At 34.0% G+C, this 17,972-nt stretch overlaps 1 protein-coding gene across 1 annotated transcript in view; it reads left to right on the plus strand.

The window, feature by feature from the left end:
- Positions 1 to 17,941, plus strand: part of LOC134278269 (uncharacterized) — a gene marked incomplete at its 3' end in the record, with an annotated part of 30,996 nt that extends 13,055 nt beyond the window's left edge. Inside the window, exons 8-9 of the mRNA XM_062760589.1 lie at positions 14,672 to 14,769; positions 17,849 to 17,941. Of these exons, the coding sequence (XP_062616573.1) occupies positions 14,672 to 14,769; positions 17,849 to 17,941 (191 nt within the window). The remainder of the gene's footprint in view (positions 1 to 14,671; positions 14,770 to 17,848) is intronic.
- Between the last annotated feature and the right edge of the window lie 31 nt (positions 17,942 to 17,972).

The raw sequence follows: 17,972 nt of genomic DNA on the forward strand, positions 1-17,972 counted from the left end.
TCAGTTGTCTGTTTGCAACCTTAACCTTCAACATAACTTTTAAACCATGTAAAGAAGAGACTTCATATTTGGTATGCATACTTCAGTAATTGATCTCTTTCTTGTGACACCAAGGTCAATGACATTGTGACCTTGACTGTGACCTTTATGCTATAAATAGCTTTTTCGAACTTTCGCCATAACTTTTGATTCATAGAAAATAGAGACTTTATATTCAGTGTGCATACTGCACTAATTAAGTTCTTTCAAAAACCAAAATCAATAACCTTTTGACCTTGACTGTGACCTTTATGCTAAAAATAGCAATTTTAGCTTTACTGGTCATAGACCAGAAGAGCCTTTGCAATAATAATGCGTCCAGCATTCGTCTGTCTGTCTGTCTGTATGTAAACAATTTTTCAGAATGCTACTTCTCCTACAGTTTAGGTCTGATTTCAATATAATTTGGCACAGAAGTAGACTAAACTAAGATACATAATTCTGTGTATCTGTTTTTGATTTCGGTGAATGGTGTTGCCGTTGTCTCTAAAATAGAAATTTTTGTGAAATTCTTTTAAAATGCTACTCCTCCTACAGTTTTGTGTGATTTCAATCTAACCTGGCATGCATGTAGACTACACTAAAATACATTATTTTGTATATCGGTTTTTGATTTCGATAAACAGTGTTGTTATGGCTACTAAAAATAAAAATTTCTGTGAAATTCTTTTAAAATGCTACTCCTCCTACAGTGTTAGAGTGATTTCAATAAAACTTGGCACACAAGCAGACTACACTAAGATACATAATTATCTTTATCGATTTTTGATTTTGATGAATTGTGTTACCGTGGTTACTAAAAATAGAAATTTATGTGAATTTTTTCAAATTGCTACGTCTCATACAGTTTTGGTCTGATTTCAGTATAACTTGGCACACAAGTAGAATACACTAAGATACATAATTCTGAATATCAGGTTTTGAAAACGATTAAAAGTGTTGCTGTTTTTACTAAAAATAGAAATTTCTGTGAAATTCTTTCAAAATGCTACTCCTCCTACAGTTTTGGTCTGATTTCGATATAACTTGGCACACAAGTAGACTACACTAAGGTACATAATTCTGTATAAATCAGTTTTTCACTTCAATGAATGGTGTTGCCATGGTTACTAAAAATAGAAATTTCTGTTCAATACTCTCAAAATGCTAATCCAAATACAGTTTTAGTCCGATTATAATATAATGTGGCATGCAAGTAGACTACACTAAGAACATAAAGAGACTTAATCAAAGATCATTATTCTATTTATTGCTGTTGAAAAGTTTCAATTTCCAACTGCTTAAGTACTTTTCTCTTCCTTTGCTATAAGTACAAACCAGTAGAGCTTCAGTCTCGACAGAGACTTCTGGTTTACTTCAGAATCGGAGGGGTCCTCGTTGCTCGCAACAAGATCGTATCTAGTTATTTTTTTTTTCTGTCCAAATTTTGTGCAGACGATTTCTCAGAGATGCATGGACGGATTTCTTTGATATTTTCAGGGATAATGTATGATGATATGAACCTTATACGTTTTGTTTAATCTTGTAAAAATCACTTCCGGTCGGAAGTTATCGCCCTTTAATCGAATTTTTAGTGACCATTTTGTCGACACAAAAACTCAAAAATGATAAAAGCTAGAGTGTTGTCATTTTCAGCGAATATAAACAACATGTCGTAGTTGTGCACCTATATTTTCAAATCTTCCAGAACTGCCTAGTATGGAAGCACGGTAGGGGTCAAAATTTAGGACACGAATCATGATTGATTTTTTTAGGCATTTTGCATCATATCTTTTAAGATTATTCCACCCTCACAATGTTATAGGTCCAAAGTACAAAAACTGCATTTATTTTCATTTAATATACTTTAAACTTTCCAATTATTGCAAAAAATGTATAGATCATCATATTATTTAAGATGCGAAACATAAATAAATTAATAATAATTAATAAATAATTAATAATAATAATAATTAATAATAATTAATAAACAGAAGTGTATGTCAACATAAAAAAATCGCTCATTTTTTGTAAACAGTATTATTATGAAAAATATGTAAAAACTGGTCAAAATGCATAATTCTTATACAGAGTGTTCCTAAATACTTCCTACTTAAAAGATACCTTTGAATTGTGAATATCAGGGAAACTATTTTACAACAAAGCAAATGCCTGAATGAAGAGACCTTGGAAGGAGTAATTGCCCTTGTCAACATTTTTTTAAAGATTGAATAATTGATTAAATATAGAAAATATGTACTTTTTAAATTCTTTAACTTAACAATATTTAGCATTACACCTATTGTAAAGCATTCTTCCAAGAGATATTGTTCTATTAGGTATGAATTTAAACTAATTACCAGTTTTTGCAAAAACCTATGACATCATAGGAGGGTGGAATTACTTTAAAGTATCATTGTTTTGTTAAAACATACTGAGCAATATTTGTGCAGAATGACAAGATCTTCAATATGATATCAAGAAAAAACTGCCGACTCATCAGATTAGGAAATGAAAGGGGCCAAAAGTCTTTATTCAATAACTCTTCAACAGTCAATATTTTATTATACATTATTGAAGCAAATATGTTTATCTCAACGTTCTACAACTGTATATTATGATTTTTAGGTCATATATTAAATAATAAGGGGCAACAAGGGGCCAAAATGCTAAATCTTTGACGCTTTTTATCTCAAAAGTGGGAAATATTTTGATAAGTAATATTGAACAAAAGATGTTCAAAATCATGTTCTGAACAATCCTTCAACAACCCTTCATTTTTCGCTAAACGTCTCTATTAAGGAGTTGAAGGGCTGGCCCCTAAATATTTCTTTTGAAAATAACTCGAAAACGAAACAGAATCTTTGAATTGTTTTTGAACAAAAAGTGTTGAAAATCATAAGAGGTTTAAAGTAAAATCTAGAAAAAGGGCTGGGCACTCAAATTAAGGGCCGAGAGGGTCCAAAAATCTTTAATCGATACCTCTTTAGCAAGCAATATTTTGATATACATTACTGAAGCAAAAATGTTCATCTCAACAATCTATATATTATTATTTTCATGTTGTATGGTACATAATTAGGGGCCATAAGGGGCAAAAATGCTAAATCTTTGATGCTCTATATCTCAAAAGTGGGAAATATTTTGATAAGTAATATTGAACAAAAGATGTTCAAAATAATGTTCTGAACAAAATGCAACCTTCCATTTTTCGCTAAAAGTACCCCTTAAGGAGTTGAAGGGTTGGCCCCTAAATGATCCTTTTGCTAATAACTCGAAAACGAAAAAGAATCTCTGAATAGTTGTTGAACAAAAATTGTTCAAAATCCAAAGAGGTTTAAGATAAAATCAAGAAAAAGGGGCTGGACACTCAAATTACGGGCCAAGAGGGGCCAAAAGTCTTCAATCGATAACTCTTTAGCAGTCAATATTTTGTAATACATTACTGAAGCAAAGATGTAAATCTCAACAATCTACAACTATATATTATGATTTTCATGTCGTATAGTACATAATTAGGGGCCACAAGGGGCCAGAATGCTAAATCTTTGAGGTTTTATATCTCAAAATGGATAATATTTTGATAAGTAATGTTGAGCAAAAGATGTTCAAAATCATGTTCTGAACAGTATACAGCTTTTTATTTTTTGCTAAACGTCCCCATTAAGGAGTTGTTGGGTTGACCCCCTATATATTTCTTTTGCAAATAACTCAAAAAGGAAAAACAATCTCTGAATAGTTGTTGCATAAAAAGTTATTAAAATCCTTAAACCTTTAAGATGATATGAATAAAAAGGACTGATTCCTAAAATGAGCCGTGAGGGGCCAAAAGCCTATTTTTTAAAAGTCGTTAATGTTTAATGTCTTTTTACAGATATTGGAAAATCATTATTTTAGAATGAAAATCGCAATCAAAATCTCATCTCATCTCATCAAGAATCTGACGGAAGACCCACTCGTTGCTCGCAACGAGATCCTATCTAGTTATTTTTTTTTTTTTTCTTACCGATTTTGTAGACGATTTCTCGAGAACACCTCGGCAGTTTTTCATGAAACTTTCAGCAATGATAGGAAACTACTTGAACTTCATGCTTTGTTTTTAATTTTGCCGTCATCACTTCCGGTCGTGAGATATGGCCATTTTTCTGTTTTTAAAGTGTCATTTTGTCCGAGAGTGTTCTCGAAAACGGTTGGAGACTGGGTCCTGAAACTTTCAGGGATGATAGATTATGACTCTTAGATTTGAGAAGGATATATGGTTTTTGTTGCTGTCACGTCCGTCTCCACCGGAAGTAGTTTAATTATGCAAAATTTTATTTTTCTCTTTTTTAAGTGTTTCTTACGGAGGCAAATAGAGTGTCTCGAGTAATATTATGTCCACCGGAGGTTATTTTTTCCAAACCGGAAGTAGTCCAGAAAATGAGCATTTTTCCTCGAAATTATGAGGGATGATTCCTTCACTCTCAGAAAAGAGTTATAGGTCATTTTCAGTACTTACGGTCACACCGGAAGTGAATTATAAAGACAGGAAGTTGTTTGAAATTGAAAGGTTTCACTCTTAAATGTGTTCTCATGTATTTTGAATAATTTATCTGAACACTTTTTAGCTCACCTGAGCCGAAGGCTCAAGTGAGCTTTTCTGATCACATTTTGTCCGTCATCCGTCCGTCTGTCCGTCTGTCCGTCCGTCCGTCCGTCTGTAAACTTTTCACATTTTCGACTTCTTCTCAAGAACGAATGGGCCAATTTTATCCAAACTTGGTACAAAGCATCCTTGGGTGAAGGGGAGTTTAAATTGTTAAAATAAAGGGCCAAGTCCCCTTACAAGGGGAGATAATCAAGAAAAGACAAAAATAGGGTGGGGTCACTAAAAAATCTTCTTCTCAAGAACCACTGGGCCAGGAAAGCTGAAACTTATGTGGAAGCATCCTTGGGTAGTGTAGATAATAAATTGTTAAAATCATGACCCCCGGGGGTAGGGCGGGGCCACAATAGGGAATCCAAGTTTTACATAGAAATATATAGAACAAATCTTTAAAAATCTTCTTCTCAAGAACCACTGGGTCAGGAAAGCTGAAACTTATGTGGAAGCATCCTTGGGTAGTGTAGATATTAAATTGTTAAAATCATGACCCCCGGGGGTAGGGCGGGGCCACAATAGGGAATCCAAGTTTTACATAGAAATAGATAGAACAAATCTTTAAAAATCTTCTTCTCAAGAACCACTGGGCCAGGAAAGCTGAAACTTTTATTGAAGCATCCTTGGGTAGTGTAGATATCAAATTGTTAATATCATGAACCCCGGGATAGGGCATGGCTACAATAGGGAATCCAAGTTTTACATAGAAATATATAGAACAAATCTTTAAAAATCTTCTTCTCAAGAACCACTGGGCCAGGAAAGCTGAAACTTATGTGGAAGCATCCTTGGGTAGTGTAGATACTAAATTGTTAAAATCATGACCCCCGGGGGTAGGGCGGGGCCACAATAGGGAATCCAAGTTTTACATAGAAATATATAGAACAAATCTTTAAAAATCTTCTTCTCAAGAACCACTGGGCCAGGAAAGCTGAAACTTATGTGGAAGCATCCTTGGGTTGTGTAGAGATTAAATTGTTAAAATCATGACCCCCGGGGGTAGGGCGGGGCCACAATAGGGAATCCAAGTTTTACATAGAAATATATAGAACAAATCTTTAAAAATCTTCTTCTCAAGAACCACTGGGCCAGGAAAGCTGAAACATATATGGAAGCATCCTGGGGTAGTGTAGATATTATATTGTTAAAATCATGACCCCAGGACGTATGGCGGGGCCACAATAGGGAATCCAAGTTTTACATAGATATATATAGAACAAATCTTTAAAATTCTTCTTCTCAAGAACCACTGGGCCAGGAAAGCTGAAACTTATGTGGAAGCATCTTTGGGTAGTGTAGATATTAAATTGTTAAAATCGTGATCCCCAGGGTAGGGCAGGGCCACAATAGGGAATCCAAGTTTTACATAGAAATATATAGAACAAATCTTTAAAATTCTTCTTCTCAAGAATCACTGGGCCAGGAAAGCTGAAACTTATGTGGAAGCATCCTTGGGTAGTGTTGATTTCTAAAGTTTTAGAATAAAAAAGGGAAGGGGGTTGTTGGGCATGATAGGTATAGCAAGAGGGGGAATCTGGTAAAGATCTGCATGACCCAAGTTACTCAGGTGAGCGATGTGGCCCATGGGCCTCTTGTTTTCATTTAAAGTTGTTTTTATAACCTTATCAAAAATCGAACGAAAGACCTACTCATTGCTCGCAACGAAATCTCATCTAGTTATTTTTCTTCTTCCTGGGCACTTTTTTGTCCGCGAATGATCTCGTAAACTACACATCCGACTAAGGTGAAATGTTTTTAGGGTCAGTAGACATATGTAGATTTGCCGAACGAAGGTCATTTTGCGCGCACGTGCTTGTAAGAGCGCACACGTGCAACACGTGAAATGACCAATATAATGAATATAGCCGTAACTTTTTCAATTTCGGATGAAATGCTTTGAAACTCATAATATAAGAATATATTAGTAGCAAAGACAAGATGACATGGTCAAAATAGCAAGATCTCACGCGCATGCACGTGCGCTTTGCTCTGATTGGCTGAAACTAAATCTCTATACCTTTCTTGGTTTTTGATAAAATCCTTTGAAATTTTAAACATAGAAATACATTAGGGAGATCTACAGCCTGATATATAAGAATTATCATGAAAGCATTTGCATGCACATGTGCTTGCAAGAGCGCGCACGTGCAACATGAGAATTGTCAAATATAATTGATATAGACGTAACTATTTAATTTTTAGCTCTACTGGTCTGGGAGACCAGAAGAGCTTATGCGATAGTAATGCGTCCATCGTCCGTCCGTCTGTCTGTCTGTCTGTCTGTTCGTCTGTCTGTCTGTAAACAATATTTCAAAATGCTACTCCTCCTACAGTTTTCGTCTGATTTCAATACAACTTGGCACACAAGTTGACTGCACTAAGATACATAATTCTGTGTATCGGTTTTTGATTTCAATGAACGGTGTTGCCATGGTTACTAAAAATAGAAATTCTGTGAATTTTTTTCAAAATGCTACTCCTCGTACAGTTTTGGTCTGATTTCAATATAACTTGGCACACAAGTAGACTGCACTAAGATACATAATTCTGTGTATCGGTTTTTGATTTCGATGAAGGGTGTTGCCGTGGTTACTAAAAATAGAAATTTCTGTAAAATTCTTTCATAATGCTACTCCTCGTACAGTTTTGGTCTGATTTCAATATAACTTGGCACACAAGTAGACTACACTAAAACACATAATTCTGTGTATCGGTTTTTCATTTCGATGAAGGGTGTTGCCGTGGTTACTAAAAATAGAAATACAGTTTGATTATTATAAAATAATGTCACATGCAAGAAGACTACACTAAGGACATAAAGGGACTTAATCAAGGATCATTATTCTTTTTATTGCTGTGGTAAAATTTCAATTCCCAACTGCTTAAAAACTTTTCTCCTCATTTGCTATACGTACAAACCAGTAGAGCTTCAGTCTCGACAGAGACTTCTGGTTTTATGAAATGCTTTGAAACTCATAATATAAGGATATATTAGAAGTTTAAACAAGAGGACATGGTCAAAATGGCAAGATCTCACGCGCATGCACGTGCACTTCGCTCTGATTGGTTGAAACTAAATTCTCAATATCTTTCTCTTTTTTCGACAAAATCCTTTGAAATTTTGAACATGGTTATAAATTATTAAGATCTACAGCATAGTATATATAAGATCTATCATGAAAAGCATGCGCATGCACGTGTGCTGTAATCTGATTGGCTGAAACTTTAAATGTCTATAACTTTCTTAGTTTTCAACAAAACGGGATAAAATTTGGAATATGAATATCTATAATGGATTCCTTCATTATGATACTATCAAAATGAATGCACGAACATGCATGCATGCATGTGCGTGCGCGAAAGACGCAAAATGACCATTTAATCTAAAAAACGGTAACATTTATATTTTAATGATTTTTTATTGATTATCACGATTTTAAGTAATGTTAATGGTTTAGACAACATGCCATAATCATCCTGCATGTACATACAAGTGCATGCGCGTACAGTGCGTTAAATGAGATATAGTTGATAGCATTGTAGCCTTTATAATTCTTTGATGAAATCCTTTGATACTGATCATATTTTTGAAAATATCTTGCAGGAATTAGGCACAAAAAGCGATTTGGGGAGCGTTTGGGGAACATCTGTAACGGTCCCCGTTACAATTAGCACTAGTTTAAATTGTCACAGGGTATCCTTGACCTAAGGGCTTCCTTTATATCAAAACTATTGTTAAGACCCTTACTCTTAGAGAAATAATCAGGTAAATGAAATCAAACGTACTTGTTACTAAAAAAAAACCTGCTTTAGAATCACTAGGCAGATTACAGTATATCATCAAACATACATACTTTGATGATGATTTGTTGAAGATTAAAATATGTTCAAGGCACCACCCTGGGGCCAATGGTGTGGTCTCAAAATAACTTTAAAGTTGACCAAAAATTACACTTTTTATAAACGTTGATATTTTGATTACAATGAAGACTAGGCCTATCAAATCTTAAAAGCTAATGCATCTTAGGACATCATATTATGTTAATTAAAACTAGGTCACTGTGACCTACGTTTTGAATTTTGCGGACATTCGTTTTCAAAGTTATTTGAAAGAAAATTCGGATACTTTAAGGCCTTTGATCACCAGTCTTTGTCAATTGATGCATTAAGGGTCCTCAAACAATGTTAATCTAAAAATAAGTCCCCTTGAACTATATTTTTATTTTAATTGATGGCTTATCTTTTCTTAACATTTAAGGACATAATTTCAGATACTGAGAAGTTTAGAATCATTAAAACTTGTAAGTTGACGTATTTTGGGGTCTTCAAAGATATAATTGAAAAGTAGGTCAAAATTACTTTTTGAAATTTTGCAGACATTTGTTGTCATATTGTTTAAAGGGCATATCTTGGATATGTAAGCTAAAATGTTGGTCACCGTGACCTTATTTTCGAGGTGTATGGCTATATTCAAATATCTCAGTTAATTATTGGCTTAAAATTATCAAACATTAACATTTGACAATTTATAATTATTAAAATAAATAGTCAGTCAGCGTTTATGATAGCCTTGACTATTGATTAATATTAATTCATTTTACACGCCAAAACCTTTTCATAATTATAATAAATTTTCTATGCTCTGAAACTGCATCAGAAAATCAAATGAATCTAAACTAAAGGGTTTCACTTCTATCTGAGAATTAAACAAAATTAAACATTTCCAAAAATTTCAAGAAGTGAATGTAATTTTTTAATTTTACTTTCCGAATATTTAATAAGATATTTTTAATTGAATATTTGTACATGTAGTCTAGCATGACCATAAAATATCTCATATTTCATAAAGAATTGTGCTTTAACATTACCAATTGTAATTTTTCGTGTAACTTGTACAATCATGTGCCTGAAGGAACATTCGTATATCAGGTTTAACTGTGCATTAATATTGTACAGGATTAATCGTTTAACGTGCTTCTTTGTGTATGTTAATAACTATAACATTGCAACCACTGCAAATAGTGACCCGAGTGTCAACTAAGTAGCTTCATTTTACACATAAGAACAACTCTGTATAAGTTCCTTTTTTGATTACATTATATGATCAGATCTAGAATGCCATATGAATAATGTTTTAAATGCCATAAACGAGAAGAAATTAATGAATCCACAAAGTGGATCATCCTCTCACTAAAGAGCATATCTATAAACAAAGGCAGGTCTCACCATCAATCTTTATACATGTTAAGCACAAAGGATTACATAACCCCAAAATACAAAAACGCATCAATGTATCTCCCCCAACTCTGTAGCAAGAAGTTCATTTAACTATGAACCATACCTGCTTCTGTTCACTGCTGCAAGTATTGAGTACAATAGGGCCACACCAATTTGTAACATTCTTCGGATTTTCAAAAATAAAAAGTGAGGCGAGTGAGCGAAAATATTTTACAAGTATTTTTTTTATTATTTCAGATTTCAAAATTATGAGGCGAGCGAATATAATTAATATTAGTGGCAAAAATTTCTAAGTTCTCTTTTTTCTGGACGAGAATAAATTTTCAATTGCACTCATAAGGCGCGAAAACGTGTTTTTCTTTTGTTCCTTGTAACCTAACAATTTTGACAATTTTCTGTTTAATTCTTTGCAAATTGTAAAGGTCATGTCAGGTTTTGAAATCACAATTGCATCGCTTTTTGAATTTTCTGTAATTTTAATTGATCAAATATTGTCAATATTTACTTAATCTTGTGTGTACTGTATTTTCATATGTTGATGATGTTCTCTTTATTGTTTCATACATGTAAAACAAAGCTGCAAACATATCCTCTAATTCCATTTCTGTTGCTGTGTATGGAACTACTTTGTACCCAATGTTTTTAACTATAATATACACAGGGGTGTGCAATTAAAAAAATCAAGTACTTTTCCACGGGCTAGTGGCAGCTGGCCCCAAGTAAAAAGTAACTAACCCAAATAGAGGGGCAAACAATTAAAGTAAATACTTAAATGTTGAGAAGAAATTAATCGCTGTAAAAGTCAGGGTACTGAGGTCATTCTTCTTAAAATTAAAGTTCTCAATCTCATGCATAAAATATTATGAAAAAAAAATTAATTTAAAATTAATTTAAATAAATTATCTTTCCTTTTTCTGATCATTGCACTAGCTCAATTAGAATAAAATCAAAGTCATTTTGTTTCATCTTAAATCCTTAAATACACTGGAATTAAATTTTATGTGAGTCACAAATACACTTACCTTTCAGTTGATTGAGTGACCGTAAATAATTTAATGAGATATATCTGCATGTATTAACCATAAATGGAGGAATAGAAAAAATTCGGATTAGGAAAAAAAGATCAATTTTGGACGTAAATAAGTCAGATAGAACTACAAAACAGATAAAACTAGTGCTAATTGTAACGGGGACCGTTACAGATGTTCCCCAAACGCTCCCCAACTCCCTTTTGGTGCCATATTCCCTGGAAGCTTCATTAAATTAGACAAACTCGATGCATTTGAGACTTAAAAACGTTTACCCAGAAGTGTACAAAGTTCATTCAAATTTTAGCATTGCACACGTGCGCATGTGAATGCATGTGCGTAATGACCATATCATCTTGTCTACACAATCTATATATTTTAATATACTTAATATTAAAGTATTTAATCCAAAAGTATTAAAAAGATACGCTCATTCAATTGTTTTTTTATTTTGCTCATTTCACGTGCACGCACGTGCATACATGAGCATGGTGACCATACCTTCTTGTAGATGTCCGTTACATCTATCTATGTTGTAAATCCCACCCCGTTTGGTTGAAAACCAAGGGAGTTATAGCTGTTTAAAGTTTCAGCCAATCAGACTGCCGTGCACGTACATGCACGTGTATGCATGTGCATGGTGACCATACTTTCTTGTAGTAGTCCAGTATATCTATCTATGTTCCAAATCCCATCCTGTTTGGTTGAAGATCAAGGGAGTTATAGCTATTTAAAGTTTAAGCCAATCAGATTGCAGCGCACGTGGTTTTCATGATAATTGCTATATATCATGTTGTAGGATATCATAATGCATGGCTATTTTCAAAATTTCAAAGGATTTCGTCAAAAAACAAGAAAGATATTGAGACTTTAGTTTCAGCCAATCAGAGCAAAGCGCACATGCATGCGCGTGAGATCTTGCTATTTCGACCATGTCATATTGTCTATGCTACTAATATATCCTTATATTATAAGTTTCAAAGCATTTCATCAAAAATTAAAAAAGTTACGCCTATATCAATTAAATCGGTCATTACACATGTTGCACGTGCACGCACTTGCAAGCACGTGCGCGCAAAATGACCTTCGTTCCGCAAATCTACATAACATGTCTACTGACCCTAAAAACATTTCACCTTAGTCGGATGTATAGTTTACGAGATCATTCCCCGACAAAAAAGTACCCAGGAAGAAGAAGAAAAATAATAATAACTAGAGCAAAGCTCGTTGCAAAGCAACGAGTAGGTCTTCCGTCCTGTTTGACCGGAAGTAGCTTTCATTTTTAAGAAAAATGAGAAATAACACCCAAAAATGCTTTGAATCCTCCAATACTATGTTAATTAATGCAAAAATAAGCCATTTTTGTTACTTCCGGTTTTATCGGAAGTGACGACGACGGACGGAAAATTAATTATTATGCTCCCAGAGACATATGTTATTCAAAAACTTGTCAAGAACGGCAAAAATACGCGTTTTCCCACTACTTCCGGTTTGGCCGGAAGTGACGACGCCGGACGGATTTTGATGACTAAAATAGATTTAACTTGACATTTTTTACAACTTTGCTTCTTTAACCTATTACAAATTCTCAATACTTTTTGAGATATAAAGAAAACAATTTCGGCCCCTCTAAGCCCTTTTTTTAGGGGCCAGCCCTTTTTTCGACATATCATTTGAAAGGTCTTGAAATTCTACACTTCTTTTGTTCTATATGTTTTTACAAAATATTTCCAGGTTAAAAGATATTGTAGAAAAGTTGATAAAAATTGTGAAATTCGCGATAGGACTTTTTTCGGGCCATAGCGATCGCCGATGTGCGGCACTTCCGATAAAAATGAAATACCTTATACATATCTATAGACTTTGGTCTATCATACCTGAAAGTTTCATATTTCTATCTTGAGCCATTATTGAGAAAACTGCTGGACAAAATGACCCTCTAAAACTCACTAAATCGCAGAAAACTCCGAACCGGAAGTGACGTCATCAAATTTAAAAAAAACGCCTTAAGTTCATGTCATTTGTCATCAATGCTGAAAGTTTCATGAAAATCCATCGGCGCATTTACGAGAAATCGCCTGCACAAAATCGGTAAGAATAATAATAAGAAAAGTTGAAAAGAAACAACAGAATAATAAGAAGGTCTTCCGTTGAAACGGAAGACCTTAATAACTAGAGCAAAGCTCGTTGCAAAGCAACGAGTAGGTCTTCCGTCCTGTTTGACCGGAAGTAGCATTAATTTTTAACAAAAATGAGAAATAACGCCTAAAAATGGTTTGAATCCTTTAACGCTATGTTAATTAATGCAAAAATAAGCAATTTTTTGCTACTTCCGGTTTGACCGGAAGTGACGACAATGGACGAAAAATTATTTTTTTGCTTCTAGAGACATTTGTTACCAAAAAACTTGTCAAGAACGGCAAAAATACGCGTTTTTCGACTACTTCCGGTTTGGCCGGAAGTGACGACGCCGGACGTTTTCTGACGACTTCAATAGATTAAGCTTGTCATTTTGAACAATTTTGCTTCTTTGACGTATTACAAATTCTCAATACGTTTTGAGATATAAAGAAAAAACTGTTGGCCCCTCTAGACCCTTAAATTTAGGGGCCAGCCCTTTTTTCGAGATATCATTTAAAAGATCTTTAAATTCTGCACTTCTTTTGTTCTATACGTTTTCACAAAATATTTTCAGGTAAAAAGATATCGAAGAAAAGGTGTGAGAAATTTTAAAATTTGTGATAGGTCTATTTTCGGGCCATAGCGAGCGCCGACGAGCGTCACTTCCGGTAAATTTGATATACCTGATGCACCTCTCCAGACATAGCTCTACCTAGCCTCAAAGTTTGAAGTTTCTATCTAGAGCCGTTTTTCGGGAAAATTGTGGACAAAATGACCCTTAAAAATCAGAAAATCGACGATATCTCTAGACCGGAAGTGACGTCATCAAAACGGAAAAAAACGCATAAGGTTCAAGTGATGTTCCATACGTCCTGAAAGTTTCATAAGATTTTGTTGAGCCGTTTTCGAGAAATCGCGTGCACAAAATCGGTAAGAAAAAAAAAATAATAATAAAAGTGAAAAAGAAACCGAAGAAAAACAATAAGGTCTTCCGCTGAAGACGGAAGACCTTAATAATAAGAAACAGAGTAAAAACAATATGTTCCCCAACTTCGTTTGGGGAACATAATTATGGAGATTTATTGACAATAGGGGCATGTTGTCTGGAGAATTTTAACTAGTTGGGAATTTTATAACAAAAAAGCACGTGAAAATACCGATTGTGCTTGTCTTGTATTGCGTGTGTAGTTGTAATTTTCTACTAGCCTGCAGAGCTACCTCCTTGCAAAAAACAACAAGCCCGATCCCCAAAAATGGTAGCCCCGGGCTATGCTAATTGCTCATCCTGGTACATATGAACAGTTACAAAGGCATCTTGCAAAACTTAACAGACTGCTTCAAAGTACAAACAAACAAACTAAATCCCGCGCTTCTTTCATACAGATTTCCAAGTCTTTTATGCGTTTTGTGTAAAAGTGGAGAGAAAAATTATATTTGGATATTTATGGACGCGCGCGCGAATTTTATTTTTATAATAATATACATGTGTAATTTGGATTTGTTGAAAATAGAAGCCATGGAAGCGGTGAATCTGACGAACTATAATAGAAATTGGTATGGCCTAGAGTAATTAATTCACGTTTAACATGTTTCTCTGTTTTATTCTATTTTAATGCCCCTATTTCAGACTACCTAAAGTTTTGGATTACCTCAATCAAGACTTTTGGAGGCACTAAGGCACCACTGTTCATTATTGTCACACACACAGAAGGAAAATCTACTGAGGTCAGTATTTAATCTTACATATAAATATTTCAAGTTAGGTGTGAATAATAATAAAATGTTGCCATGAAATCATTGGAATATTTTTTTTGCTCCCTGGTTTTGATTTTAGGAAAAAATATGCAGAACAGTTCATTCTCATTTTCATTCTTCATCTAGACTCAATTGAGCTTATCTGACTAAATTTGTCTATTGTCTTTTTTGGCAATTTATTTTTTTTTATTTATGTTCAAGTGAGTTTTTCTGATCACATATTGTCGGATATAACCATCTGTCTGTTTCTCTGTCTATCTAGCTATCTGTCTGTTTTTCAACTGTCATCTTTTCGTCTTCTTCTCAACAATCACTACACCAAGTTCAACAAAAATTTTTGCAAGTACCCTTGAGTAAAAACGATTAAAGTTTGTTTAAATGAAGGTTCATGCCCTCCTTCAAAGGGACATAATTAAAAATTACTGAAAAATTTAAAATAATGGCATCTTTTAACAATCTTCTCCTCGTGAAACACTGGGAAAGGAAAGACAAAAAAAATAATAATGTGGAAAGAATCTGAGGTAGTGTAGATTCAAATACATTTGTTTAATCAAATCATACTCCCAGGGTAGGATGGGGCCATAAAGGGCTATCAAAGTTTAACATTGCAATACAAAGGAAAATTCTTTAAAACTTCTTCTCAAGGATAGCAAGACAATGTTTGGTCATATTTATATAAAAGCACTCCTTTTTAGTGAAGATTGAAATTGTTTAAATTATGACCCTCAGGGGTACGGTGGGTCAACACTTGGGGATCTAAGTTTTGCCTAGAAATTATATAGGAAAATATTAAAAATTTTCTTCTCCAGAGCAACAAAGCCATTATTAAACATATTGATATTGAAAATCCTGTAGTGTAGATTCAAATTATTCAAATTCTGAACCCCAGACATGGGCGGGAATAAACTGGGGGTTTAAAGTTTTACATAGAAATACATAGGAGAATACCATTTTAAATCGTCTTCTCAAGAACAACAAAGCCATGATTGGTCATATTTACATGGAAGCATCTATAGAATGAATGTTGATTAAAAGAACTATATGCGGTATATTGCATATATTTGCCCCCACAAAAGTCAAATTTTGAAAACTTCCTGAAATGTGCTGAATTCAATAAAATGTATGAGAAATATTAATTAACAGAAAATATTATAGTGTCAAAGCAGTGTATTCACAATTTTTGTTTTTATGACGTCACAAACTAGTCCGAAATTTACATCCTTTTTCAGAAAGAGGACAAAATGGACAAAATTTCAACAATTTTAGCTTTAAAATTCATAGAGCGCAAGTCTGTTCAGGAACAATATTGACATATTTCATTGATATTATAATTCTACACATTATATCAAAATATTGATCCTGAACGCACATGCGCTCGGTGACTTTTACTCAAAATATCGACGAAATATGTACATTTTTCTGTAAAATTCATAAAAAAAACTTAACTTTACGACATGTTTGTGACGTCATTACGCACATATGGCGTCATTTCTTAGGAAAATATTCACTGCTTTGAAGTCAGCATATACTCCCCTGTTTAAGAACTTAATTAAATATATCTCCATCAAAGTTTGATTTGGGGGGCAAATATTGGTTATTACCGAATAAAGTTCTTTGTTCAAAGTATGACCCCCAAAGGTAGGGTTTGGCCACTTCGGGTAATAAAAGTGTAACATAAGAAGGCATAGGAAAATAATTAAAAATTCCTTGTCTTAACCTCCTTTCCCGCAGTCACGCATTTTAACGCATATACCATTTCCTATATCTAACGCTAAATCACGCATTTACCATTTCCCCGCAATCACGCACTTTAAAAAGTTCAATAAATCTTCAATTTATTGCAAAAATCCATCTTATACTTGCTTAAATCTAATAGAATAAGAAAAATTATTTTCTAATTAAAATATTACGTCATAATATTATTTACGCTAAACTTTAGAGAAACTTGAACCCCGCTAGAAAGTGATTGCGGGGAAATGGCAACGTAATATTTCTATTTCGTGAGGATTCAATGTATGTTGCTTAACAATTCTGTAAATTTTTGTCTTAAGAAAAACAAAACCAGGATTGGTCAATTTTAATTTAGGAATCCACAGGTAGTGTAGAATCAAGTTTGTTGAAGCTTGGACCGGAGGTAGTGTAGGCAATTATTGGGTTGAAGTTTTACGTAGGAATATTTTGGAAAAATCGTTTTCTCAAGAACAGAAATGCCATGATAAGTCATCTTGATAGAAAGGCAATCTTAGGTAGTGTACAATCAAACAGATTCTAATAAAGGTAGGTCTGGGCATCAATGAGAGATCACATTTTACAAATGAATGAATAGGAAGAAATCTCTCCTGTTCAAGAACAGCAACTCTATTTTTTATATTGATATGAAAGCATAGTTTAAAATTCAGCCCACCCACCCCCTTTCTAACGTAAACGTAACGTTAATAAACTGGTATTTGCTTTTTTTCTTGCCAATTAGCTTATGTGAGCGATTTGGCCCATGGTTCTCTTGTTTCAATATTGTTGTGAGAAGGATATGTAGATAACGAACAGTATTCAATATCAAGGTCTATAAAACAAAACAAAATAGGAGCAGAGCAAACATGGACCTCCAAAACGTCAGAGGTGGGTTCAGGTGCCAACGAGGAGTGAGCATCCCCTGCTGAACGGTCACAACCACCGTGTGCTTCTTGTCAGGATCAGGAAAAAAATCAGAAAAATCCGCCATCAATTCCGTGTATAAGTAATGGACTAATAATAAGTATGAAAAACGTCAGTCAGCATTTCACTCAATGAAAAATTGAATTTGCTGACAAGGTCATTGTATCGACCATAAAACTTAGGAAATGATGACTTTAAACGAGTTTGCTGATATTCTTGTTTCATCAACTTGCTTGTCAATAATTTACCTCGTTTTAGAAATTGTTCATTCGAAGAACATGCTCTTGTTTATCGAATCAAATGAGATAAGGAACTCGAAGGCCAATGAGGCATAGGCAAGCTTAGTTGTCCATGGACCTCAGGAAGTATTGTAAGACTATTTTCTTTACTTTTTCAGGAAGTACAGAACTACTTTGAAGACTTCTGGAATGCTGTGCCAGATGAAGACAGAGGTTGGTTAAGTGAATCTCTGAAAGATCGTGATTATGCTGTGGGTCTATTGGAACTGAATGATAATACTA

This window comes from Saccostrea cucullata, unplaced genomic scaffold (assembly GCF_032062105.1).
Source record: "Saccostrea cucullata isolate Sc308-1 unplaced genomic scaffold, CSIRO_AGI_Scuc_v1 ctg6989, whole genome shotgun sequence".
Taxonomy (NCBI): domain Eukaryota; kingdom Metazoa; phylum Mollusca; class Bivalvia; order Ostreida; family Ostreidae; genus Saccostrea; species Saccostrea cuccullata.